Source organism: Dendrobates tinctorius, unplaced genomic scaffold (genome assembly GCF_039654945.1).
Source record: "Dendrobates tinctorius isolate UK_male_01 unplaced genomic scaffold, ASM3965494v1 ptg000060l, whole genome shotgun sequence".
In the NCBI taxonomy this organism is placed as follows: Eukaryota; Metazoa; Chordata; class Amphibia; order Anura; family Dendrobatidae; genus Dendrobates; species Dendrobates tinctorius.
The window spans coordinates 90,462,299-90,490,285 of record NW_027361728.1 but is presented as its reverse complement, the minus strand read 5'-3'; the positions used below and the strand labels follow the sequence as shown (position 1 = coordinate 90,490,285).

The 27,987-nt window shown below is 43.2% G+C and overlaps 1 protein-coding gene across 1 annotated transcript in view; it reads left to right on the top strand.

Annotated features, from left to right (window-relative positions):
- Positions 1 to 27,987, top strand: part of LOC141092810 (phospholipid scramblase 2-like) — a 100,022-nt gene that overhangs the window by 29,494 nt on the left and 42,541 nt on the right. The window contains exons 5-6 of the mRNA XM_073579141.1: positions 21,775 to 21,980; positions 24,086 to 24,244. Coding sequence (XP_073435242.1) covers positions 21,775 to 21,980; positions 24,086 to 24,244 — 365 coding nt within the window. The remainder of the gene's footprint in view (positions 1 to 21,774; positions 21,981 to 24,085; positions 24,245 to 27,987) is intronic.

Genomic DNA, 27,987 nt, shown 5'->3' with positions numbered 1-27,987 from the left:
GAACGACCAAATTTATATACTTTCACTGTATTCAGTTTGGTGCAGTTTTAATAAAAAACAAAGTATTGTGCTGGGCCACTGGGGTGATACCAGATGTTGCAGAAGGGCCATCGGGGGCATGTAGTCCCACTGGCAGCAGTAGTCCACAATTGTCAATAGTGGGAGGTGGCACTTGTGGATGTTATAGGACCCCCCCAGGGGCACTCCTTTAGTAGTGGTGTCTGGGTGCAGGTTTTGGAGTGCCCGTGGTATTTAACCAATCTCAAGCAGTCAGACACACAGGTGAACTTGTAAACATAACAATTTTACTGAAAGAGGTAACGGGGTACAGTCTCTCTCTTAAAAACAAAGTTCACAGTATATTATGCATATGGAAGTAACGATTCTCTCATCATGAGACAAGTGAGGTTATGGCCTCTCAGGTTGGCTGGAGCATATTTCTCTTCACTTGCTATTAGAGAGGGACCTGCACAGATTGGCTCTCTGTAGAAACACACTAAGGTGTGGAAGTACTCACAGTTTTGAGTCTAACATTCCCTTTCGCAGGGGCTCGGTTACACAAAGTCGGTGGTGTGGCAGCCATGTTGATCTGATCCTGACTAGAAGCAAATAGGATAACCGGCATGCAGGAGAGTACATGTGCAGATTATCTCACCTGACTGGATAGATTATGTGGAGAAAAATGTACCCCCAGCGTGGACTGGCATAGAAAACTGTACTGGGAGCAGTAGTGTCTGCGTCATCTACCTTCCTTAGGCAGCTTGAACCGGGCTCAACTCTTTTGTACCAGCATTCGGGAAGTGTGAGCCCTGAGCTGGGAGACTCCTCACAGCCTTTTCTATGGTAGCTTGTGAGGAGAATAATCACTTAACTTTTATATACACACATTGGCCAGTAGATGGCAGCAAAGCACATTTATGAATCGTCCATATACAATGCAATGTATTACATCTTCTAACTCACAGTGCCCAAACTAGTTCTGACACACTGGAACAAATCTACTGCCACATGACAACTGTCTCATTCAACAGCAGTAGAACCGGTACCGGGATATCACAGTAACAAAACTTAAAGTAACCACCATTTTAATTTTCATTTAATAAATCAACAGTACACATACAAATAATTAGCTTTGTAAAATATCTTATCAGAGAAATCTGCTTCTTTCTCCTCTTGGATTGATCCTTCACTCTCAATTTGTGGGTAAGGTCTGAAAGATTTGTATTCACTAAAGATACATTTTTCCATTTTTTGAGACAACAGATGATAGTTGCTAATGATTTAGTTCTATAGAAAGGGGAGGAGGGAAGATCAAGAGGCATGCAGGTTCACTTGAAATGACAGTTATGCTATTAAGCGCAACTATTGCTTCAAGTAAACAGAATGGGACTTCTGGCTGTGCATGGGCCATCGCCACTGGCAGCAGCAGAAAGGAGTAGAAGACAAACAGTGGACAGGCAGATGGTATGGCCAGTTATTTCATTGGTGTTAACGCTAATTCATGCTTTTCTCATTTTGACAAGCATTAGGTTTTATACACTTGTAGGCAGACAACCTGATTCACTTTGATGTGACAAATTCACTAGCTTCACTGAAGCTTGGCCATCCAATCTGAGACCGGGATATTTTGTCCCAAAAAGTTGTTCCACAATTACATTAATTTACTCTATGATATTTTTGTGCTTCACATACATTGGCCAGTCATGTCAGTTCTCATAATTGCTCAGCTATTTAACAGAGCAGGTAGTCCCAGATAGCTGTCAGCCGTAGCTTCAGCTAAGTGTGGTTTGTTTAGTCTGTGCCTTGTATTTTGCTCTTTGATTTATCAAAGCCAGACCTTCAACCTCAATCTGACCATCCATTTGTTTGACCCCTTTGCTCTGATCCTCTATCCTCCTGGTATTTTGACCTCGGATCGTGACCTCACTATGACTTTATCTCTTCATTATGATTATGACATACCTTCCTGGCAATTGACCTTGTACTCCTTAACTATTCCAACTCATGGCTTGCCAGGAAGAAGTGACTCAGTGTCACAATATGTCACTCTACCTCACACTATGTACAGTGTATTTTGTACTTTGTAGACAAATAATAATTCTTCATTGAAATCCCTTAAGAAATTATGAGAGTGCAGTTGTTCTTCTTAGGGTAAAAGTTAAATCAGAATCTCAATTTGTAGACACCTCATGAGGCGCCAGGATTCTCCCTCTGCACAGGAGGAATCAGAAAGCCATGTCTTCACCTGCGGTCTCCCATTCAGTCTCGGCTGCAGTGGATCCTGCTCAGCAGAGACGTCTGTCTCAGCATATTGCTCAGACCCATGCTATGCTGTTGATTGCTGCTGCCTCTACAGGTTCAGCTATAGCAATCAACAGCAAACAGCATTGAGCAGTCATTCCTGAGACTAAGTCAGGGTTTCACCCTACTGAGCATGCTTGTGAGGTGGCAACCAGGGGTGGACCTACTGCCCGTGCAGCCCGTGCATTGAACGGGGCCCCAGGCGAGAGGGGGCCCCTCCTGCCTCCTGCACCGCACGTGGCTAATTATTCAATTCAAATTAGCCATGTGGAGCGCTGCAAGGAGGAGAGCAGAGGAGAGGAGAGCAGCGCTGCAGGAGGTGGTGGGGGCCCCAGGGGAGAGGGGGCCCCTCCAGCACCACACGCAGGGGCGCAGCTATAATGATTTGAGTTGAGCCAGCTGCTCAAGCGGCAGGCAGCAGGAGGTGGCATTATGCGCTCCTCTACCCGCAGCACCTACAATTTAGCCTCTGCATGCTGGTGCTGCGGTCGTGCAAGAGGCTTGTTGTAATTGATGAAGTCACAGGAGGGAAGGAAGGAGTCAGGGCCCCCTGATCATGTGACCCCTGACTCCTCCCCTCCTGTGACCTCATCACAGGTCTTGTGCACAGTCCTAGCCCTTGTTTTATGCAGGACTCTGCTGTGCTGGTTGTCATCACGCTGGATGAGGGGAAGTAAGTTTATGTGTGGGGTCAGGGGAGTTTACAGGGTGAATGTAGGAGAGCTGTGTGTGTACGAGGTGTACAGAGCGGAGCTGGGTGTGTACAAGGTGTACGGATCGGAGCCGTGCATACAAGATGTACGGAGCAGACCCGTGTATGTGTGTGTCAGGTGGACGGAGCAGAGCCGTGTGTGTACGAGGTGTACGGAGCTGAGCCGTGTGTGTACGAGGTGTGTGGAGCTGAGCCGTGTGTGTGGACGAGGTGTGCGGAGCAGAGCCGTGTGTGAGGTGTACGGAGCAGAGCCGTGTGTGAGGTGTACGGAGCTGAGCCGTGTGTGTGGGATGTGTACGGAGTGGAACTGCGAGTGTACAAGGTGTATGGAGCAAAGCCGCAAGTGTACAAGGTTTACGGAGCATGGCCACGTGTGCAAGGTGTACAGAGCAGAGTCACATGTGTACGAGTTTTACAGAGTGGAGCCATGTGTGTACAGAGTGGAGCCGTGTGTGTACGAGGCATAAAAAGCAGAACCGTGTGTGTATGTGGTGTGTGGAACCATATGTGTACAAGTTATATGGTGGGGAGCATACCTCCCAGCGAGACAGTCCCAATTTTGAGAGAGAGTCTGCCTCACTGCCCCGGCTGGGAGCTTACTTTTCCTGTGGACACAGGCGTACACGGCGGAGCCCCGAGGAGCACTTTAAAATTTGCACGTGACATTCCACCGGAAGTGACGTGCTAGAAGCTGACCAGAAATTAGGTAATTTCGGGAGGAGATTGTGACGGAACCATGGAGGCACTTCAGGGAATGCTTCAGATCCATCATAGTGTCCTCCTCCAAAACTGCGGACAGTATCCTTTGACAGATTGTGTTCTTGATGCTATACGCTATGGTGAAGACTCTTACTTACCATATAAGTTAAAGCCAGGGATCATTATACTACAGGCCTAAAACCCCATTCTGCTTCCATACAGCAGGATTACAGCCAACATTTGCAGACTGGTGAGTGATAACACTGCTTCTTTGCATTGTAATTCAATTCATTCTATGCTGTTTATAAATATACTACCTGAAGAGCCCGGCATTGCCTGGGCATAGTAACTCACTGTGGTTAGTTATAACAAATTATAATGATTATCCTCCATCCCATAGTCCCGTGCTCATGCAACCTATATGTTTACTTAAAGGGAACCTGTCACCCCCAAGTAAAAGAGCCACCTTGTGCAGCACTAATGCTGCATTGTGTCAAGGTGGCTCTATTATTTAGGGTACCTTGCAGAGACTGCGGGGCTGGGAATCTCGGGCGCAGATAACTAGTGCACATGCCCAAGATTCCTGCCCCGCTTTGTGAATAAAACATAAGCAACTGCGGGGCCGGTTCTCTCGCCGCCAATGTCATGACAGAGGACGGGCGACAGTGAACAAGATTACATAGTACAGCGCAGGTGCCAGGATTTGAAAATAAAGATTTGGAGTTGGAGACACAATGTTGGAATACATGAGTGATGGATGTGAGGCGTCTCTCTCAGATGGGGAAACACCTGCTCCCCTGACAAATATCAGGTATGTCTGACCAATTTTAAAAACGATTATTTCTGCGGTGCAAGGTACCCTAAATAAAAGAGCCACCTTGACAGAATGCAGCATTAGTGCTGCACAAGGTGGCTCTTTTACTTAAAAACGCCTGCGGGGGTGACCGGTTCCCTTTAAATTTTTTGCAGTATTGGGGGGGGGGCCGGGAAGATTTCTTGCACAGGGGCCCTCTGCAGTCTGTGTCCACCCCTGGTGGCAACCTTTCATTGGTGGTCGGCGGTCAGCAGCTCAGTTCCTCAAGCGTGCTCAGATTGGTCCACTAGCAAGGTACTGGCAGACTGGGATCTATAAAAGGATCTCACAGCCGCACGTTAGAATAGACTATGTGATGTGTGTGTTGTATGCATGTATGATTGTCTCTGGTGACTGACTCATTATGAAACCCCTACCCTTGGTATGCATGAGTTCCTCTGCCCTGCCAGTTAGTGCCTAGGCTGATAGTGCAGGTAGGAGGCAGAGTCAATGCCTATTGTCAGCGCCAAGTAGTGGCATCGCTTGTGCGACACCGTGCGCATTGTGTGTCCGGTCAAACTCCAGTCCCCGCATTCTAGGGGTTGAGCCTAGAGACCTCACTCGTGCCATATCTGCTGTGCCCTGTGATGTTCAACAGGGAACAGCGTTCTATTACATTGTTGCTGCGACTGTGTGGAGCAACAGAGTTCGCAGCTGTTCACAGCGGTTGACATTTAACCCACGTGTTTTCGGTGTTCAACAACCATCTTGTTCCACCATTACTTAGCAGCAGGTTCTATCTCTGCACGGTGGACCCCTGGTTGCGAACGCACCTTATTATTATATTTTATTTGGTGCATTCTGCCAACTCTAACACACGGTGATTCCGGGTATTGCCTTTCATCATTGCAAAGTATGAGAACTAATTTGGCTAGTTGAGAGGCTCTGGACTGAGGTCTAAGGGGTAACTTTTCTCCTTGCAGAGAGTAACATACCCGCTTTGGCATGGCAAGGTAAGGAGGCTTATTTGCAGTGCAATGCTTCCTCTCTGAGAGAAACATTGCGCTGTGAATGAGCCTCCTTACCTTTGCATGCCAGAGCAGGTATGTCACTCTCCGCAAGGAGAAATGTTAACCCTTAGACTTCAGTCCAGAACCTCTCACATAGTCAAATCAGTTCTCATACTTTACACTGACATGAATAAATACCCTGAAACACTGTCTGAAAATTGAGATTCTGATTTGGCTTACATCCAAAGTCACATTTGAAGGCTCGATAAAGTGAATAAGCCTCCTTACCTTTGCATGACATAACCAATATGTCACTCTCCCCAAGAGAAACTTTACCTATTAAATTTTCTTACTTTTTCAGTGTTACTTATGAAGGAAGCAAGAACTGCTAAAAATGAGACAGAAGATGGACTCAGATGCACCCTGTATTAAACATAAACTACGGCCTCATGCACATTATGTTCAAATTGTCATGCACTGGTGCTCCTAGACTCATAAAGGGTATGCACTAAGTACAAAGCCTGCCAAAATGTACAAGCAGGGTCATCCATAAACTCTTGAAGGCAACAACTCCAGTGACTCATAAATTAAGAAAGTGTAGATGTGGCACTTCTACACTCATAAAGGCTTTGCACACAGTGCAAAGCCAGAAAATTATAAGGAGGGTCATCCATAAACCCTTGAAGGCAACAACTGATAGGCCTCATTCTAATATTTTGAAACTTTAGTTGATGTACTTCTATACTCATCAAGGCTTTGCACAAAGGAGGGTAATACAGTCATCCATAGACCCTTGAAAGCAGCAACTTGCTCCCTTTCTTCTCAGATCACACCCACCACATATCAAAAATATTTTGAGGAATGTGACCCTGGTTGCGGGCTTCAGCTCTTGCAGCCAGTGAGGCAAGTGTTTCGTCTCTACTGTCTGCTGGGTGCAAAGTGCATAAAGTGCAATCCAGGAAAAAATGATAAGGAGGGTAATACAGTCGTCTATAGAACCTTGAAAGCAACAACCTGTTCCCTTTCTTCTCAGATCACATCCACCACATACCATTAATATTGCCCCTTCATTTTGAGGAACATGACCCAGGTTCCAGGCTTCAGCTCTTGCAGCCTGTGAGGCAAGTGTTTGTCTCTACTGTCTGCTGGTTGAAAAAGATGTGATGACGGATCCCAAACTCTTCTATGGATCCCCATCTTTGCTGTCGGTCATACGTTACAATCTCCCCCGGCATGCCAACACTCAGTACCTTCCAGCTAGCATGCTCACTAGTATGTCTCCAGTTCTGGTCTTGGCTCATCTCCTCTCTTCCAACCAGCTTAGGCCCCGCAGTCCGCTCACCAATTGCTGGATCCTAGCTCTCCAGTACGCAGTCTACAAGAACCCCAGCTGTGAAGGCTACTGCCTGGGATCAGTCCTTGGTGGTTTTGGGAAAGTGGCTGGTTCTACTCCTTCCACTTCTGCTGTTGCGCCAGACTGGTCTGGCTCCAATAGACCTCCAGTCGCTCCCTCGAGAGTCTCGCAGGATTCTGCCATGCTAGTCACCCACTAATCACATTACACTGTATGAATCACTAGTTCACTCGAGAAAAAAAATTTTACATTTTTTTTTAGTTTTGCATACCACCGAAATGTAACACGAAGCACGTAATACTCTATGGATTTCAATATAGTCAATTTTTTCACCCCCCCTCAAAAAAAAGAATGTGGTCACATGCAGCAGCTATATATTTAGCAATGGACAGCAAAGCCCTAAGCCCTGCCTAGAGGCTGTACTCTGCTACTCTCCCTGCTCCTGCAACTGTCCTTAGGCTAAATATAGAATGTATCAGATATTAACAGCAAAGCACAAGATTAGCCCTTAGAAGGACTATAAGTATGATAGTTTAGCATCAGCACCAGTATCAATACAAAACAAATCTGATTAGTTAAACTGTGCAGACACAGGCCTGGATCACTGCTCTCTACCACCAATCAGAACTGTCCCTGAGATGTGCAATGGAGTAAATGAGTCGACTGCGGTGGCAACAGTCCTTTAATAACCTGTGATCAGATAATGCGGCCAGTCAATCACAGTAATGCTGCTACCAGGATGGCCACGGCATTACAGTGACTGCCAGGCAATCCCCTTATTTTATTGGCTGTGTAACAGGTGCCAAACATGCGAAGCGAGGATTTGAGCTTCAGATCCGAGCACCAGCCAATGTTCATCAAGTGCTGAGCACATCCTAGTACCCAGATACTTGAGTGATATCCAAATATCACTGAGCTTGTTCACTTATCCTTAAAGTACATATGTATGTACAGCCTGCGTTATAAACATTACTGTTCATTTGGTGTAGGGCAATCCACGGCGATCTTTTTGCACTTTATAGTATGCAATAAATTTAAATGTGAGCTTCATCTCCTAGTGTTCTTCATTCCTTGCCAGCATATAAAGATGTTAGCCAACGCTGCAGATTCAGTCCACTGGGACAGTTGATGCAGCAGAATTGGTTCAGCTCTCCAAAGGCAGAGCTGTTATGAATGGGTCACCAAGGAGGAAAACAAGACCAAACTAAGTCACAGAAAACCAGAGAGGTTGGTAACTACGCGGATTGCAGACCCCTGATCCTAACCACACAACTGACAGCACCCGTGGAGCGTACCTACGATGATTCTAGACACCTCGTCACAGCCAGAGGACTAAATAAGCCTAAAGCAAGAAAACGGGTAAGTCTAAAACTGCCCCAGAGCAGACCCCAAAGGAATAGACAGCCCCCACACATGTATTGACGGTTAGACAAGATGAAAACACGAACACAGGTAGGAAAATAGGCTAAGCAAACGATGGGGCCCACACTAACTAGAAAGGACAGGAAAGATACTGTCTGCAATCACGCCAAAAAACCCTGCAAAAATGTCCAACACTTCTGATAGCAAAAAAAAACCCTGAAGTCACTAGACTTCACCCACTATATCAGCACTCTGGCATATTCTGAGAACAGAGCAAAAAGAGGCCAATCTAATATGGGAGAAAAGGCAAACTGGCACATACAGTGACATAAGAGTGGAAATTCAGCACAGCCCCAGCTGGGGCTGGCTGACCACACAAAAAAGCTGAATAGTCCAAACCAAATCAAATCTGAACATTAGCAAAGACAACTTAGCTTGAGAAGGCAGGAACTCAGCTGGAAACTAAGACCTCAGGAGGCAGGAAAAAAATCACCAGCATGGGAATAGGGAGTCGGCTGTCTTAAATCCAGTCTGAGACTCCAGATGTCCAATTCTCTTCTTCATTATCAGGTGGCAGGTCTCTGTTAATTAGATCAGCTTCATTACCTCGTGCCACCACCAGAGGGAGCCCAGAAAGAGAACTCACAACTCCTCTGTCAGCACAACCAGCTCTCTCACCAGAAACCAGAGGCAGACCAGAAAATGAGTTCACAACAGTACCCCCCCCTTGAGGAGAGGTCACCGAACCCTCATCCACGCCACCAGGCCGATCAGGATGGGCCCAGTGAAAAACATGAAACAATCTACTGGCATGAATGTCAGAGACAGAGACCCAAGAATTATCCTTCTGGCCATAACCCTTCCATTAGACCAAATACTGGTGTCTCCGTCTAGCCAAACGAGAATCCAATATTTTCTCAACCTCATATTCCACATTGCCTTCAACCAATACAGGGTCAGGAGGCGCCACCACAGGAACTACTGGCTCAACAAACCTCTTCAGCAGAGATTTGTGAAATACATTATGGATCTTAGACATAACTGGAAGAGCCAATCGAAAAGAAACAGGATTAAGAATCTCCAAAATCTTATAAGGTCCAATAAATCTTGGCTTGAACTTTGGAGACTCAACCTTCATAGAGATATTCTTTGATGACAACCAAACCATATCACCCACTTTAAACTGGGGACCAATGGTCCTAAGCCAGTTGGAAAACCGCTTGGCCTTTTCCTGAGAGAGTGACAACATATCCACAACTTGGTCCCAAATTTGCTGCATTCTCTCTACCACAGTGTCCACACCTGGGCAGGCTGAAGATTACACTTGCCCTGAAGAAAATCGAGGATGAAACCCAAAGTTACAGAAAAAGGGCGACATCAAAGTGGCAGAACTAGCTGTATTGTTTAGCGCGAATTCGGCCAAGGGCAAAAATGAGACACAGTCATCCTGATCAGCAGATATAAAATATCTCAAATAGGACGCCAAAGTCTGGTTTGTTCTCTCAGTCAGCCCATTGGTCTGAGGATGAAACGCAGAGGAGAAAGATAACTGAATTCCCAGATTGGAACAAAAGGATTTCCAGAATCTGGAAACAAACTGGACTCCTCTGTCCGACACAATGTTCTCAGGAATCCCATGCAACCGAACCACCTGTTGTAAAAACAAGGGCACCAATTCTGAGGAAGATGGCAACTTTAGGAGTGGTACAAGATGGATCATCTTCGAAAATCTATCACAAATCACCCAGATAACAGTCATTCTCTGAGAGACAGGAAGATCAGAAATAAAATCCATTGAGATATGGGTCCATGGGCTCTTGGGCACCGGCAGGGGCATCAACAACCCACTAGAACAGGGTTTAGACCAAGAACAAGTCCCCCAGGATTGCACAAAATTCCTGACATCACGAGATAAGGCAGGCCACCAAAAAGACTGACTCACCAAATATCTTGTACCAAAAATACCTGGATGACCAGCCAATGCAGAGCAATGAACTTCAGACATCACTCTTCGTCCACTGGTCAGGAACATACAATTTTCCCATAGGACAACGTTCAGGTTTATCCTCCTGAAATTCCTCCAGGACGCGTCTCAAATCGGGCAAAATGGCAGAAAGAACTACCCCCTCACCTAGGATGGTAGTAGGCTCGGTCACAATAAGAGAATCAGCAAAGAAACTCCTAGAAAGGGCGTCTGCCTTAACAATCATAGTGCCCGGAAGAAAAGAGACCACAAAATTAAAACACGTGAAAAACAAGGCCCACCTAGCCTGTCTAGGATTCAAGCATTTGGCCGACTCCAGATGAATCAAATTCTTGTGGTCAGTGAGAACCACAACTTGATGTCTAGCTCCCTCCAACCAATCTATCCACTCTTCAAATGCCCATTTCATGGCCAACAATTCCCGATTCCCCACGTCATAGTTGCGTTCAGATGGGGAGAACTTTCGTGAAAAGAAGGCACAGGGATTCATTTTAGAAGTCACTGGATCTTTTTGGGACAAAACAGCTCCTGCACCAATCTCAGAAGCATCTACCTCCACCTGAAATGGCAGTGAGACATCAGGTTGCCGTAAAACTGGAGCAGAAGTGAATCTCCACTTAAGCTCCTGAAATGCAGAGACAGCCTCTGGAGTCCAATTCAGCACATCAGCGCCCTTCTTGGTCAGATCAGTCAGTGGTTTGACAATACCAGAAAAATTACCTATAAATTTACGATAGAAATTAGCAAAACCCGAAAACTTCTGGAGAGCCTTCAAAGAAGTGGACTGAACCCAATCATAAATGGCTTGTACCTTGGCCGGGTCCATTTCAATAGTCGACGGAGACAAGATAAATCCCAAAAATGAAATCCTCCGTACACCAAAGAAGCATTTCGATCCCTTAACAGGGAATTCTCCCTGAAAATCCGGAACACAGTCCGGACATGTTCCACATGAGAATCCCAATCACTGGAAAAGATCAAAGTATCATCCAGATAGATGATCAAAAACTTATCCACAAAGTCACGGAAAATATCATTCATAAATGACTGGAGGACAGAAGGGGCATTAGTGAGCCCAAAAGGCATCACCAGGTACTCAAAATGTCCCTCCGGAGTATGAAACGCCATCTTCCATTCATCCCCGTGCTTGATGCGAATAAGATGATATGCCACCCTGAGGTCAAGCTTAGTAAACCAGCAGGCACTTTTAACTCTGGAGAATAAATCAGACATCAGGGGCAACGGGTACTGATATTTAACCATCATCTTGTTAAGGGAACGATAGTCAATACAAGGTCTTAATGAACCATCTTTCTTGGCCACAAAAAAAAACAAAACAGCACCTAAGGGTGAAGAGGATGGTCTAATATGACCCTTCTCCAACAACTCCTTAATATAGGATCGCATAGCATCATGTTCGGGTACTGATAAGTTGAAAAGCCGACCCTTGGGAAATTAACACCCAGGCATCAACTCAATTGCACAGTCATAACTCCTATGAGGAGGCAAAGACATAGACTTACACTCACTAAATACATCAGAAAAATCAGCCAAATAATCAGGAATATCATGAGACTGAGGAGAGGTGGAGAAAACAGGATTGTCCCTAAGAACACACTGACAACCCTAACTCACCACAGACAGATTTCCAATCCAAAACTGGATTATGAGTTTGCAACCAGGGAAAACCCAGTACAATAGTATCATGCAAATTGTGCAGCACCAAAAATTTACAATTTTCTTGGTGGTCTGGGGCAACTCGCATTATCACCTGGGTCTAAAACTGAGGTTTATTCTCCACCAAAGGAGTAGCATCAATACCCCTCAAAGGAATAGGGGGCCTGCAGAGGTATCATAGGAAAACCACAACGTTTAGCAAAGTCCAAATCCATCAGATTCAAAGCTGCTCCTGAATCTACAAAAGCCTTCATGGAAAATGTGGATAAGGAGCAGATCAGAGTAATTGCCAAAAGAAACTTAGGTTGTACACTGCCCACAGCAAATGTGTGTGCAATTCGTTTCTCTCGTTTAGGGCAGACAGAAATAGCATGAGTAGTATGAGATGCGTTTCCACAGAAAAAAACACAGCTTATTACGCCTTCTAATTTCCTGACGTTGCGCCCTAGACAAAACCCTATCACATTGCATAGGTTCAGACGTTTGTTCAAAAGGTGGCAACGCCTCTCGTGTAGTTTTATATTCACGGAAACGCCGATCAACTTGAATGACTAATGACATAGAATCATCAAGACCAGAGGGAACAGGAAATCCCACTATAACATCTTTTACGGTCTCTGATCAACCCTTCCGAAAGGGAGCTGCCAATGCACCATCATTCCATGTAGTAAGGACCGCCCACGTTCAGAATTTGACAGTATAACTCAGCAGAATCCTGACCCTGGTTTAATGCCAATAGGGTTTTCTCAGCTTGATCAATAGCATTAGGTTCATCATACAACAACCCCAAGGCTTGAAAAAAATGCATCCACATTAGTCAGAATAGGATTTTCAGGTGTCATAGAAAAAGCCCAATCCTGAGGATCGCCGCGCAGCAAAGAGATGACAATTTTAACCTGCTGCAGAGAGCTCCTCGATGATTTAGGCTTCAAGGCAAGAAATAATTTACAATTATTCTTAAAAATCAAAAATTTAGACCGATCCCCAGAAAACACATCAGGAGTAGGGATCTTTGGTTCAACAGCATGTGACTGAGCGAGATAGGTGGAAATTCCCCACACCTCAGCAGCGAGCTGCTCCACACGATCAGACAATTGCTTAATCTCCATTAGAGAAAAAAATCCTCCTACGGCCCCAGAGAAAAAGAGGAAAAAATACATATATGAAAAAAAAAAAATTCTGACACTTACTTTTTTTTTTTTTTTACAATTCTTTCCTGCTTTTGAGTACCCTAAAATCTGCAGTATGGCTGGTGATTCTGTTATGAATGGGTCACCAAGGAGGAAAACAAGACCAAGCTAAGTCACAGAAAACCAGAGAGGTTGGTAACTACGTGGATTGCAGACCCCTGATCCTAACCACACAACTAACAGCAGCCGTGGAGCGTACCTACGATGATTCTAGATGCCTCGTCACAGCCGGAGGACTAAATAAGCCTAAAGCAAGAAAAGGGAAAGTCAAAAACTGCCCCAGAGCAGACCCCAAAGGAATAGACAACCCCCATACATGTATTGATGGTTAGACAAGATGAAAACACGAACACAGGTAGGAAAATAGGCTGAGCAAACGATGGGGCCCACACTATCTAGAATGGACAGGAAAGGAAAGATACTGTCTGCAATCCCGCCAAAAAACCCTGCAAAAATGTCCAACACTTCTGAAAGCAAAAAACCCTGAAGTCACTAGACTTCACCCACTATATCAGCACTCTGGCATATTCTGAGAACAGAGCAAAAAGAGGCCAATACAATAAGGGACAAAAAGAAAACTGGCACATACAGTGACATAAGAGTGGAAATTCAGCACAGCCCCAGCCGGGGCTGGCTGACCACACAAAAAAACTGAATAGTCCAAACCAAATTAAATGTGAACATTAGCAAAGACAACTTAGCTTGAGAAGGCAGGAACTCAGCTGGAAACTAAGACCTCAGGAGGCAGGAAAAAATCACCAGCATGGGAATAGGGAGTCAGCTGTCTTAAATCCAGTCTGAGACTCGATGTCCAATCCTCTTCCTCATTATCAGGTGGCAGGTCTCTGTTAATTAGATCAGCTTCATTACCTCCTGCCACCACCAGAGGGAGCCCGGAAAGAGAACTCACAACTCCTCTGTCAGCACAACCAGCTCCCTCACCAGAAACCAGAGGCTGACCCGAAAATGAGTTCGCAACACATATCTATGTCCCAGAGTAGTTATGAAATTAAAGATAATGTTGGAGGTGAATGTGGTGTAGGGCAGGTGACGCAGGAAAGTTTCAGAAGGCACAACAGAGTGAAGTTTCCTTTACCTTTTACTGAGCTTTGCAGGTACAGTCCAGGGCTCAGGTTACAGATGGTTCTGGAGTTGGTCAGCCTGAAAGCAATTTGGGAATCTCCTTATTCAGGTGGGTTGTGAAGCCTCCTTTCTAGCGCTATTCTGAGGTACTTACTGCTGTAAACTCTCTTCAAGTTCATCTCTCTGTCTGCTACTTAGATAGAACTCCACTCGCATGACAGGCAACTGTAGCCTGCTTCAGGGATCGCTCCTATCTGGAGTCTCCGGCTCACACGTGCTGCTGTGTCATTGAGTATCAGTTGGGGACAGAGGATCTGCGGTCTTCTGTCCTCCGGATTCTGCTGCTGGGGCTTTAGTACCCACACAGTCTCGGGCTCCGAGGCCCGGTCTCTGGGGGTGAGCTCAGCTATAGCTACTGTCCCCCAGCTCCTCTCCACACGTCCTGTCTCAACCCTGTTCAGGCACTAACTCTCTCACTAACTTCCTCCTGACAGACTGCACTGTCTTCTCCCGCTCTCTTACTACCAGCTCCACCCACCTCCCAGCACCCTTTACTACCCAGCCAGGAATGACACCTTCCTCCTGCAGGGTACGTCCAGGGTACCCTGCTTCTCTAGTGTGTGTGTTGGGTGCAGGTGTTAGAGTCCTGAGTGGTGCTCCCTCCTTACCTGAGAAGGGGGTACCGCACCTCTGGTTGAGGTGCAGTACCTCTGTGGCGACTGAACCCTCAGGGGCACCACACCGTTGCAACAGATGGTTGCCATGACAAGTGTTTTTGTCATCATTTACACTCTACGGGCCACTATGCATGAACTGTTCGAGGTCTCTTGACTTGAAACCCCACTCTCACCCTCCTTTCCATGTTTAATATTCACATACCAGTGCAGCTTACCACTCACGATTCAGTGTTACACAGTCATAAGCTCGTCATGGGTAACTGCAGTTGGGAGCAATGAGAAACTGGGTACAACACGCGGCATGTGCTCCTGATCTGTATCTAAGGGCTCGTGCACAAGGCTGTATTTTCAGTACATGTGTGATCTGACAAAATATTCAGTCGCACTCAGACCAATGTTATTTGTGCACATCTGATTTTTTTCCCTCAGACTGAGCCATGGGATTGCACTCGTATGACATTTGAGTGCTGTCCAATTTCCAGGCACTGACAGAAAATTAAAAAAAAACAACAACATTTTCTCCATCCTTCCCTCATCTGAGAGAATCAGACCACTCTCTAATCACATTGATCGAATTCTTATCAGAGTTTCATGAGAGGATGATTTGTATAAATTGAAAAAACCTCAAACGATTATTGGATCAAATATTCTGAAAAAACCACGAGAGCAAAAAGAATTTGACCCTAAAAATTAACTTTTATTCCAATATTAAAAACCTGGATAGTACCAATATAGGGAGCAGGGTACATAATATTTTGAACATACAAATTGTGCAATATATCAGGGCACTACACTCGCCCTAATAGGCCCTAGTGCGTCCCTTCCTTGCCGCGGAGGTTGGCACCCTAATATATGCGATATGGCGCCCCCGCTCAACGTCGGTGACCCTAATAGCACCCTGTACAACCCTAGTCGACGAAGAGGATACACAAAAAAAACACAAACACACACAAATCCCGAAAAAATGACCCCTAGTGGAGAGACCATGTACTGTCTCTAGGAGTACACCTAATCTTAACACAGAGTGGAGGGTATATATCCACCCTAATATCTCGTAGTAAAAAATGCTTATGGTTGCAGCTCAATTAGAACATCTCGTAGGAAAAAATGCCAAATGCTGCATAGATGACAGACTGTAGCTTTCTAAAAAAGCGTTTACACATAGCAATAATGCATAGATTAAATCCAACAGGAGTTCATCAGGAAAACATATTTGCTGATCTAGCGTGTCCAAGGGACATAATAGTCCTCAAAAATCACATGACATGGGGGCGCGTCCCACAATGATCACAAGCACGGCGTCATACCGGAAGTGACATCGTAGTCTGAACGCGGTAAATATGAGCCGGCGGGAGACAGAAAACACGCCGCACACTGCATTGATCATTCGGCTGGGGTGATGAGACCCCTTGCGCTCTTTTGCCCCTGATGAACCCTCAACATCTAAGAGGGGGAAACGCGTCGGGCTGGGCTCGTTATCATCTGATGGCTGATAAGTATTTTTTGATTTTTTTTATGCTGACAGACTGATGGATGGCAATTTGTTTATTGGGTAATTGGGTCATCCCATGAATGAATTTAATGGTGCTTTTTGCCATACTTGTTTATAAAAGAGATTATTGTGTCTATTGTGATTTTTGAGGACTATTATGTCCCTTGGACACGCTAGATCAGCAAATATGTTTTCCTGATGAACTCCTGTTGGATTTAATCTATGCATTATTGCTATGTGTAAACGCTTTTTTAGAAAGCTACAGTCTGTCATCTATGCAGCATTTGGCATTTTTTCCTACGAGATAAGGTTCTAATTGAGCTGCAACCATAAGCATTTTTTACTACGAGAGATTAGGGTGGATATATACCCTCCACTCTGTGTTAAGATTAGGTGTACTCCTAGAGACAGTACATGGTCTCTCCACTAGGGGTCATTTTTTCGGGATTTGTGTGTGTTTGTGTTTTTTTTGTGTATCCTCTTCGTCAACTAGGGTTGTACAGGGTGCTATTAGGGTCACCGACGTTGAGCGGGGGCGCCATATCGCATATATTAGGGTGCCAACCTCCGCGGCAAGGAAGGGACGCACTAGGGCCTATTAGGGCGAGTGTAGTGCCCTGATATATTGCACAATTTGTATGTTCAAAATATTATGTACCCTGCTCCCTATATTGGTACTATCCAGGTTTTTAATATTGGAATAAAAGTTAATTTTTAGGGTCAAATTCTTTTTGCTCTCGTGGTTTTTTCAGAATATTTGATCCAATAATCGTTTGAGGTTTTTTTCTGGACTAGCATGGCTGGATTTCTGTCGGGTTCATTTGACACAAGAAAATGGCTGAATGATGCAAAAGAGGTATTTTCTGACATTGAAACTGATTCCCTGTCTACTACGGGTCTATCCCTTAGGGCACTGTTTTCTGATTTACTTGAGGCGTTTAAGGATAATATCAAATCGTGGTGGGAGGTACAGTCATTAGAGAACTATATCAAACAAAAAATTGTCCCACGTGGGTTACGGATACATTTGATGCCTGCTCCTCGATGTAGAACCCCGTCATTGCTAACTAAGTGGGAGGAAGAACTAACATCTTCATCCTTACGTCTGATGCAGGTTTTGTTAGATGAAGAAAAAATTACCCTTGAAAAAACGTCTCAGAAAGTGAAGGAACTGACAGAGGCTGTATTAAAATTTAAGACAGTAACTGATTTTACTACCAAGGAGGAGAATCTCAAAACTGCGGTTGAGAAATATCAACTGTATATGAAAGAGAGGAAACATAAAAGGTTCCTAAGAGACATAGCTGAATTCAAGGAAAAAAGAGCATACCCAGCTCTCACAGATAATAATTATTGTCCTACAGATAGATCATCCTCGGAGGTTGAATCATCTGATACTGAGGGTAATTCAGGGTATAATAGTAGGAAAACCCATTTTAGATACAGGGGACATAGCCGTAGAGGTGGCTATAAGAGATGGCAAGGAACAGACAGGTACTATATAAGAACATCGGGGAGAGCATCAATGAATACTACTGTAGGGAATCTAAATCAGCCCTCCACCACAGTTGGGGGAGTATTGTCGTCTTCCTCCTCCTCCTCTTTTTTAGAGACCAAAGGTTTGGTCCCCTACAGATTGAGGGAACGTACCAATCAAACAAGGTGAGGTTGGGGGAGGAATATAAGAATCAGATAATCAATCTGTCGTCATATTCTCTCTCCAATGAGGAGATTGTTGTATTGAGGAGAGGACTCTCTTTTGTACCAACCACCAAATTTGATCCCTTTGAATGGATAAAGGATATAAATTTATTTACACGTAAATTGAAATGGAAAAAATTTTTTCTCTTGAGTGATAAGGCTAAATGTCAGCAACTTGGTATAACGTTGGACGAACTCCCTGATGTGCTCCTTTTAACAGAGATGGCGGAGGAGGGACAGCGGGGAGTGGGAACTGGACCATTTTCAGATTTGAAATTAAAAAGTAAAAAAACACCTCCGATAGGAGAGACTGGCTGTATTGATATTTTTTTACAGTTAGTATCTGATGAGATACGGAATATAAATCCCAAAGTAGAACAGACCCTACCCAATCTCACGTATTGTGAGAGAAAAGCATTGGAGGGACTGATGAATAATAAGCAGATTGTACTTAAACCCTCAGATAAGGGTGGCAACACGGTTATCTTGAATAGGGACAAATATATTGAGATGTGTTTAGCCATCCTATCTGATGAATCAACCTATGAGATCTTGAGAATGGATCCAACTAAAGATTTTAGTTTGGGATTGTCAAAAATCTTGAAAATGGCTCTAGGAACCAAGCTGATTTCTAAGAAGGAACTCGATTTTCTGTTACCAAAATGGCCGGTAATCGCAACATTTTATGCACTACCAAAAATCCATAAGGGCATGGACCCGATTAAAGGGAGACCGATTGTCTCCGGGATTGATGCCCTGTGTCAGAACTCCAGTGTCTATCTTGACAAAATGTTGAGACCATTTGTGGTGACCCTGCCTTCCTATCTCAGGGATACTATGGATCTTCTCAACAAAATAGAGGGGATTGTAGTTGACCCGGGTACCATTCTTGCATCTATTGATGTTGAGGCATTGTACAGCAGTATCAGGCATGTGGAGGGCCTGAAGGCGGTCAACTATTTCCTGAGAGGTAGGGGGGTACATTTGGGTGCACACAATAAGTTTTTGTTGTAGTTGTTGGAGTTTGTACTTTGCCATAATTATTTTTTGTTTGATGGCAGGTACTACCACCAGCTCAGGGGCACTGCGATGGGGAGCCCTTGTGCCCCCACGTATGCAAACTTGCTCCTGGGCTGGTGGGAGGACACTGTGGTCTTCAGTGACGAGGATGTCGTCTGGTCCCCGAATATTTTATTTTGGGGACGTTATATTGACGACATCCTCGTCCTGTGGACGGGTAATGGAGAATCGTTTAAATCCTTTGTGGATCATCTGAATACTAACGAGATGGGCCTGTTTTTCACATATGAGATTGGTGGAGAAAGTATTACTTTCTTGGACACCATGATATCAATTGCAAAAGATGGGTCATTGACAACATCTCTGTACCGGAAACCCACTTCTACAAACAGTCTTCTTAGATGGGAGAGTCATCATCCTCTCCCCCTGAGACGTGGTATCCCCAGGGGGCAGTTTCTCAGACTTAGGAGAAACTGCTCCGAGTGGGGTGACTTTCAGGCCCAGTCTAGGGACCTGTGTGATAGGTTTAAGGATAGGGGCTATCCCACCAATGTCATTCAACCTGCCTTGAAATTGGCCAGACAGACTAGGAGATCTTCACTACTAAATCCCAGAGAGAAGAAAGATAAGGAAAATCTGACTAGATTAATAGGTACCTTTGACGATCAGTCAAAGAGAGTAATGGGGATTTTGAGGAAACACTGGGATATACTCAGGACTGACCAAGATATTAGGGGGATAATCTCTCCCAAACCCTCAGTGACCTATAGGAAGGGAAAATCTATAAGAGATCTAGTGGTTAAGAGCCATCTGGAACCACATAAGAAGGAGGAGACTTGGCTACAAAACAGGCAGGTTGGGACGTTTAGATGTGGACACTGCAGTTTTTTCAAGCATGTGGTACCATCAAAAACGTTTAGTAGTGCCCACACGAAAAGAACGTATAAAATGAACTCATTTGCTAATTGCAAAACTGCAGGAGTTGTTTATCTGTGCACATCTGTGCCTAAAGGCCTTAATGAAAATTTGAATTTTACTAGTTTCTTGTAGTTAGTGTACCTGACGGATCCACCATGCTATTTTTTCATGCTTTTTAAGCAAAGAAATTTTTCTTATATTTATCATTCTATGTTTGGACCATTTGATTAGCTGGGATACATAGAGCTGTCTCCTGGAGGGGTTAATAATAACACTGTCTTATTATGTGCGAATATATAGTTTGTCTACCCCTGGATAAATGCTGCCTTCGGGCTATGTGCCTCCTCTGCTATAATTCATTTCCTTTGTTAATTACACAGGCTGCGACCTACTGTGGTTTCCTCCCCATTGTGGTTCTGGAGGGAATGGCGGTCACGTGGGGAGATGATGTGATATGCGCCGAGAGGGACACGTGATCGGGGTATGTCACCGGAAGTGACGTTTAGGGTCACATGATGTGGCGGTGGGACTATACTTCAGTGTACTGATCTCTAGTGATGCGCGTAATTAGGATGCGCTACCGGAAGTGATGATTTTGGCCACATGACATGGGGGCGCGTCCCACAATGATCACAAGCACGGCGTCATACCGGAAGTGACATCGTAGTCTGAACGCGGTAAATATGAGCCGGCGGGAGACAGAAAACACGCCGCACACTGCATTGATCATTCGGCTGGGGTGATGAGACCCCTTGCGCTCTTTTGCCCCTGATGAACCCTCAACATCTAAGAGGGGGAAACGCGTCGGGCTGGGCTCGTTATCATCTGATGGCTGATAAGTATTTTTTGATTTTTTTTATGCTGACAGACTGATGGATGGCAATTTGTTTATTGGGTAATTGGGTCATCCCATGAATGAATTTAATGGTGCTTTTTGCCATACTTGTTTATAAAAGAGATTATTGTGTCTATTGTGATTTTTGAGGACTATTATGTCCCTTGGACACGCTAGATCAGCAAATATGTTTTCCTGATGAACTCCTGTTGGATTTAATCTATGCATTATTGCTATGTGTAAACGCTTTTTTAGAAAGCTACAGTCTGTCATCTATGCAGCATTTGGCATTTTTTCCTACGAGATAAGGTTCTAATTGAGCTGCAACCATAAGCATTTTTTACTACGAGATATTAGGGTGGATATATACCCTCCACTCTGTGTTAAGATTAGGTGTACTCCTAGAGACAGTACATGGTCTCTCCACTAGGGGTCATTTTTTCGGGATTTGTGTGTGTTTGTGTTTTTTTTTGTGTATCCTCTTCGTCGACTAGGGTTGTACAGGGTGCTATTAGGGTCACCGACGTTGAGCGGGGGCGCCATATCGCATATATTAGGGTGCCAACCTCCGCGGCAAGGAAGGGACGCACTAGGGCCTATTAGGGCGAGTGTAGTGCCCTGATATATTGCACAATTTGTATGTTCAAAATATTATGTACCCTGCTCCCTATATTGGTACTATCCAGGTTTTTAATATTGGAATAAAAGTTAATTTTTAGGGTCAAATTCTTTTTGCTCTCGTGGTTTTTTTGTATAAATTGACCAAATTCTCTTGGATGAAAGAATACATGGTCATCTGCATCTAGCCTCAGGTTCAGGTCTACATGTCTTTGCAGATCTGATGCACACTGTGTCCAACCAGAATGCAATGTTCCCAGTATTCCACCTCCATTTTGTTCATTTTTTTTCTGCCAATTTACTTTTCTATGCTTGTAATGTTTATAACATGTCAACATTTCTATTCAGATTGTAGGAGAATCATATATGACATAAAAAACAGCGTGGGTCAACAGGTGTACACCGTCACAGAAGACTTTAATTGCCCCTACCAATACTTCTGTATGGGAGTTAGATCCTTTACTAGGAGGATGACTGACAATACCGGAGGTCTTGTTATGGAAGTCCACAAACCCTTTGAATGTCCAATATTGTCTTGTTGTCTGAAAAGTGAGGTATGTATGACTGTATGCAGCTGGTAACCTGTATATTTGAAACGTGCCTTCTACCTATAAAATGTCACTGTTTTTTGTATACAAAGATCTCTTCTGAAATCTCAAAAGGAAACTTTCCAAGTGCACAGATACCAATACTAAGGGCTGTTTTAAGAATACATATTTTGTTTTTCTGTCAGATTACATGAAACTTTTTTATTGAAATTCTTAAAATAAAATACTCCTGTGTCTACACATTGTGGCTAAATGCCTGTTGTGACATGATCCTTCATCTATGTCAGGAGCTGCTGAACTGTCTCTATGGGAGGCAGTGAGGAAGTGGTAACACAGATGCCATTGAAATTGGTGTAATTAATTTCTGGGTGTTATTGTGCCGCCCAGCCAGAGAGTATGTGTTTCTGCTTATCACTGATAAGTTATCAGTCTATTTTTGGGCTGATCAGCAAGTGCAATCACTATTTTTCTGTGACCAATATGGGAACACAATGCCCTTTATAAATTCTCAGCAGTCTTGAGGTTTCCTTCTGGTATGCTATTTTGGACTTATACCTGACCCAGCTTGTTATACTTCTATGCCTTTGGATATCCCTTGGACTAATTGTCTATTTTGATCCTGGATAGTTAAACATTCCTCTGCCTTTTGATTCTATGTCTGGTTTAGTCTGTCCTGGTTTCACTCTGTCATTCTCATTTTGTCTCCTGATTCTGTCCCTGGTTCCGTTTCTCCAGTCATTAGCCCAACTAGTTGGACTACTCTTGCATCATCCTCTCTCCTTAGGCTAGCAGCTACTTCATGGTCACAACCCAAGAGGCCCTATTGTAAATCCAGATCCAAGTATTAGCGTTAAAATGTGATAACCAGGGTGACTCTGGGACCTGCTTTTTCAATGATTTGCACCAAGTCAAGGGTAGTCTTTTTGAGCTGACTGTAGTGAGGGGGTGCTGGCTTTAGCATGCCAGTTTTTAGTGATTGAAAAACTGCAGGAATTACTGCCCTCAGTGTAGAAGACAATCTACACACAGGAGCAGGTATTTTCAATTATTCTAACTAAAAAATAATCAAAATTGATTTTGTGGGGAGGTTGAGCTGGGTACGGTTCGGTCTTTGATAGGAGACAGAGAGTTTGACAGCAGGCGTTATGTGGCAGTCTGCCCAGCACAGGTCACTAAAGAGCACCAATGGCAGTGATTATGTAACTGTCATTTGAGTGTTACATAACTGCCAGAGGTCAAGGTGACTCTGATTGGGCAGAGGTGACTGTCAGGTGACAGAGGGTGGGGCTACCTGAGGTAAGCTTCCAGAAGCTTCAGTCAGCCAGGGGAGCTCACAGGTTAGGAGAGTCTGTCACACAAAGGAGACCCCTCAGAGACTTTGGACAGTGGAAACGGTCATGGGGGGTGACCCTATAGGACATTGGTCACAGGCAGAGATGGCCTGTGAGGACCTGGATTATTGGTGGACTTTGTAAGGTGAAACGCCGTGGTGGATTGGCCTAAGGCAGCCACGGCGGATAGAGCCACGAAGTACGCCTGACGGAGAAAGTGTACAAGTGAAGGTACGCGGGCCTGTCTGCAGGAGGATAACAGTGTGAAACATCTGTCATGTTTTGTTCTGGTCGTCGTGAGGGCGGCCAATAAAAGCAAACCTGTTGAATACAAATCCTGCCTCTGTCTCGTGCCTGTTGACGTCAAGAAGCGGGTCACCCCCCATTCCTGTGAGTACAGCACACTTGACATCTGAAAGAAAGACTGATCTTGAACGTAATTTGAAGGCTGCAGGTGATCAAGATCTGTTGATTGACTGCAGCGGTCACATGATATTTTTGAGGTCCGATTGACAGGGTACATAGGGTTGAGTATTGAGGTGTTGTTTTAGTCAGGTAGGTTAGTATAGATTTTTTTATTATACATGCAGCACCTTGAATCCATTATTAATTGTTGGGCATGCAACAATAATCAATTACTGATGAAAGTCTGTGGGGTAGCAGTTCTTTATTGTCTTAATTGGTGTTGTCGATTTTGGCTTCATCTGGGAAAATTGAAGGTGGGTTCATGAAAATTGTTATTGACTCTTTATGTTCAAATGTTCGTTATGTTTTCTAAAGACAATTGACGTGAAGTCGGCATCTGGGGAACCGATGGCTTACATTGTTAAAGGAAGCAACCAATTTTTACTGACACTTAAAATTCTGAATGAAAACAAAGATGAGGTGCTGAACATAACTGCAACCCAATGTTTCAACTTTTTCGAGGCACACCTTAAGGTAATATTTATATTATACATTCAATATACAATATGTATAATGACAATAGAACCCTATGTAGATCAATGAAGGGATAGCTGCCACACTTTGTTAGATAAGACTTGATTAGCATTTAAACTGCTGTAATAAATACTTTTTTATTCTTCAGGACAAAACAATGAGTAAATTTCATTACTGGGGTATTCCATTTTCATTGTGATTTTCTGCCATTACATAGCCTGACATTGTCAGCAATGATTAGGCAGTGTGATACTGGGTAGACACAGTGGAAATAGCAATACTTGTAGTAAACCATAATATCTCTATACAGACAAACAACATGCTGACATGTCAATGTATTCTGACTGTTAGTTTTGGGAAACAAGAGATAGCAACAAAAGCATATTTATTGATCCAATGTGCATAATGACTTATACGTGTGTATGTGTGTATACATACAGCTGGTGAAATAAGTATTGAACATGTCAACAATTTTCAAATATACAGTATTTCTAAAGGTGCTATTGACATGAAATTCTCACCAGATGTTGGTAATAACCCAACCAATCCAAACAGGCAAAGAAGTTACATCATAGATGTAATTAAATTAATGACACAGGGAAAAAGTTTTGAACACACTTACTGAAATGTAATGAGAGAATTTGCATAAATAAAATTTTTGTAGGAAAAACTTGATTTCTTATTTTCAAAGGTCAACATTATAAAATTCTGTGAAGCACCTGGGGGTTCAAGGTGCTCAAGACACATCTAGATAAATTCCCTAAGGGGTCTATTTTCCAACGTGGTGTTACTTGTGGGAGATTTCCACTGTTAAGGCACGTCAGGGGCTCTCCAAACATAACATGGCATTCACTATATATTCCAGACAATCTTGTGCTCTAAAAGTTAAATGGTGCTCCAAAAGTTAAATGGTTCTCCTTCCCCTCCGAACCCTGCACCCAAACAGTGCTTTTACCCCACATATGGGTTATCGGCGTACTCGGGAGAAATTGCAAAAGAAATTGTATGGTGTTTTTTCTGCTGTTACACCTGTAAAATTTTAGGCTAAAGTAACATTTTTGTTGGAATAAGTAAAGTTTCATTTTTTTCCTTGCATGGTGCTTTAATTCCTGTAAAGCACATGAAGCGTTAATAAACTTCTTGAGTGTGGTTTTTAATAGTTTGAGGGGAGCAGTTTTTAGAATGGTGACACTTTTGGGTACTTTCTTTCAAACAAATTTCTGATGTTTTCACAAAAAAAAACGCAAGAAAACACAGGGTGGGCCATTTATATGGATACACCTAAATAAAATGGAAATGATTGGTGATATCAACTTCCTGTTTGTGGCACATTAGTATATGGGAGGGGGGAAACTTTTCAAGATGGGTGACGACCATGGCAGCCATTTTGATGTCAGCCATTTTGGATCCAACTTTATTGTTTTCAAAGGGAAGAGGGTCATGTGACACACCGATCTTATTGGAAATTTCACAAGAAAAACAATGGTTTGCTTGGTTTTAACATAACATTATTCTTTCATGAGTTATTTATAAGTTTATGACCACTTATAAAATGTGTTCAAAGTGCTGCCCATTGTGTTGGATTGTCAATGCAACCCCTCCCATATACTAATGTGCCACAAACAGGAAGTTGATATCACTAACCATTCCCATTTTATTTAGGTGTATCCATATAAGTGGCCCACACTGTATAATTCCGAATTTACTACAAACATGAAGTACAATATGTGACAAAAAAAGTCTCAGACTCCCTGGGATCCATTGACGTGTTCTAGAGTTCTTACCTCATGAAGGAATACTGGTCAAAATTGAAAAAAAATGGCCTGGTCATGTAGGTGAAAACAGGCTTCACAGCAAAGGGGTTAGGCCACGTTCACACCTTGAGTATTTGGTCAGTATTTTACATCAGTATTTGTAAGCCAAAATCAGGAGTGGGTGATAAATCCAGAAGTGGTGACGTGTTTCTATTATAATGATCCTCACATTGTTCCACTCCTTGTTTTGGCTTACAACAACTGATGTAAAATGCTGACCAAATACTGAATGTGTGAACATAGCCTTATGAGTGTTTCTGGAGATGATCAATTCATTTTAACCCCTTAAGAACCAAGACACTTTGTAGTTTAATAACCAGGCCTTAATTTTGAAATCGGACCACTGACATTTTATGTGGTTATAACTCTGGAAGGCTTCAACGGATCCTGCTGATTCTGAGAATGTTTTTCCATGACATATTGTACTTCATGCCATTGGTAAAATTTATTCGATATGACTTGCGTTTATTTATGAAAATATCAGAAATTTGTCAAAAATTTTAAAAATTTAGCAATTTCCAAACTTTTAATTTTTGCACCCTTAAACCAGAGAGTGATGTCACACAAAATAGTTAATAAATAACATTTCCCACATGTCAACTTTACATCATCACAATTTTGGAAACATAATTTTTTTTGTTAGTAAGTTATAAGGGTTAAAATTGACCAGCAATTTCTCATTTTACCAATAAAATTTACAAAACCGTTTTTTTTAGGGACCACCTCACATTTGATGTGAGTTTGGGGGATCAATATAACAGAAAATACCCAAAAGTGACACCATTCTAAAAACTAGAAAACAATGGGGTAAATGGGCACCATCTCAAATAATATCATATGTGGGATCTCCCAATGCATATAAGACTATATAGAAGCAGAAAACTCATACCACAAGATATGGCCTTCCCAAAACCATGTCTGATGAACAAATGCACATGTAGCAGGATGCAGCAGGTCTCCACTAATAAAGGCAAGGAGCAGCACAGGTGCAATCCACTGATAAGGCCGTATCTTGTGGTATGAGTTTTTTGAATTTTTCCTATTATGAGCTATATAGAAGCAGACCAAGAAAAAGTATATGCAACAACTATAGGGATCACCACCAATATTTATAATGCAAAAATATATATTTTATTTAATTTCAGCAAACACTACATACAAACACATAATTAATAACAATTAAAAAAGTCTCTACAAAAGCATACATTAGAAAGTGAACAAAGAAAATTGGGTCATAATCACATACAATGCAATACTTGAGGTTCCAAAACCCCAGACAAAATACAAAAGTGCAAGTGCTTATTAATTAATGAAGTCCCACTACATAGAGATATATATTATTATATTTCAATATTTCAAATACTGATACCTGTATGCATGCTGCTTACAAATAAATACTGTCATAGACATACAAAATGTGCTAGAAGCACGCTTACACAGGGAACCATCAGCAAATATTATTATTGGTACTCCAAACTCTATCAACATACACCCTGGGACTTTCTAAAAAACTGCACCTCTCAAGGTGTTCAAAACCACATTCAAGAAGTTTATTAACCCTTTATGTACTTCACAAGAATTGAAGCAATGTGGAAGGAAAAAATGAACATTTAACTTTTAATCCCAAAAATGTTTCTTCGGACACAATTTTTTTTATTTTGTCAAGGGTATCAGAAGAAAATTAACCACAATACTCATTGTGCAATCTATCCTGAGTACACTGATACCCCATGTGTGGAGGAAGACCAATCTTTAAGTGCACAGCAGTGATCAGAAGGGAAGGAGCATCATTTGAGATTTTGAATGACAAATTGGCTGGAATCGAGAGCGGACGCCTTGCCGCGTTTGTAGAGCACCTGATGTACCTAAACAATGGAAACCCCCCATAAGTGACCCCATTTTGGAAACTAGACCCCCAAAAAACTTATC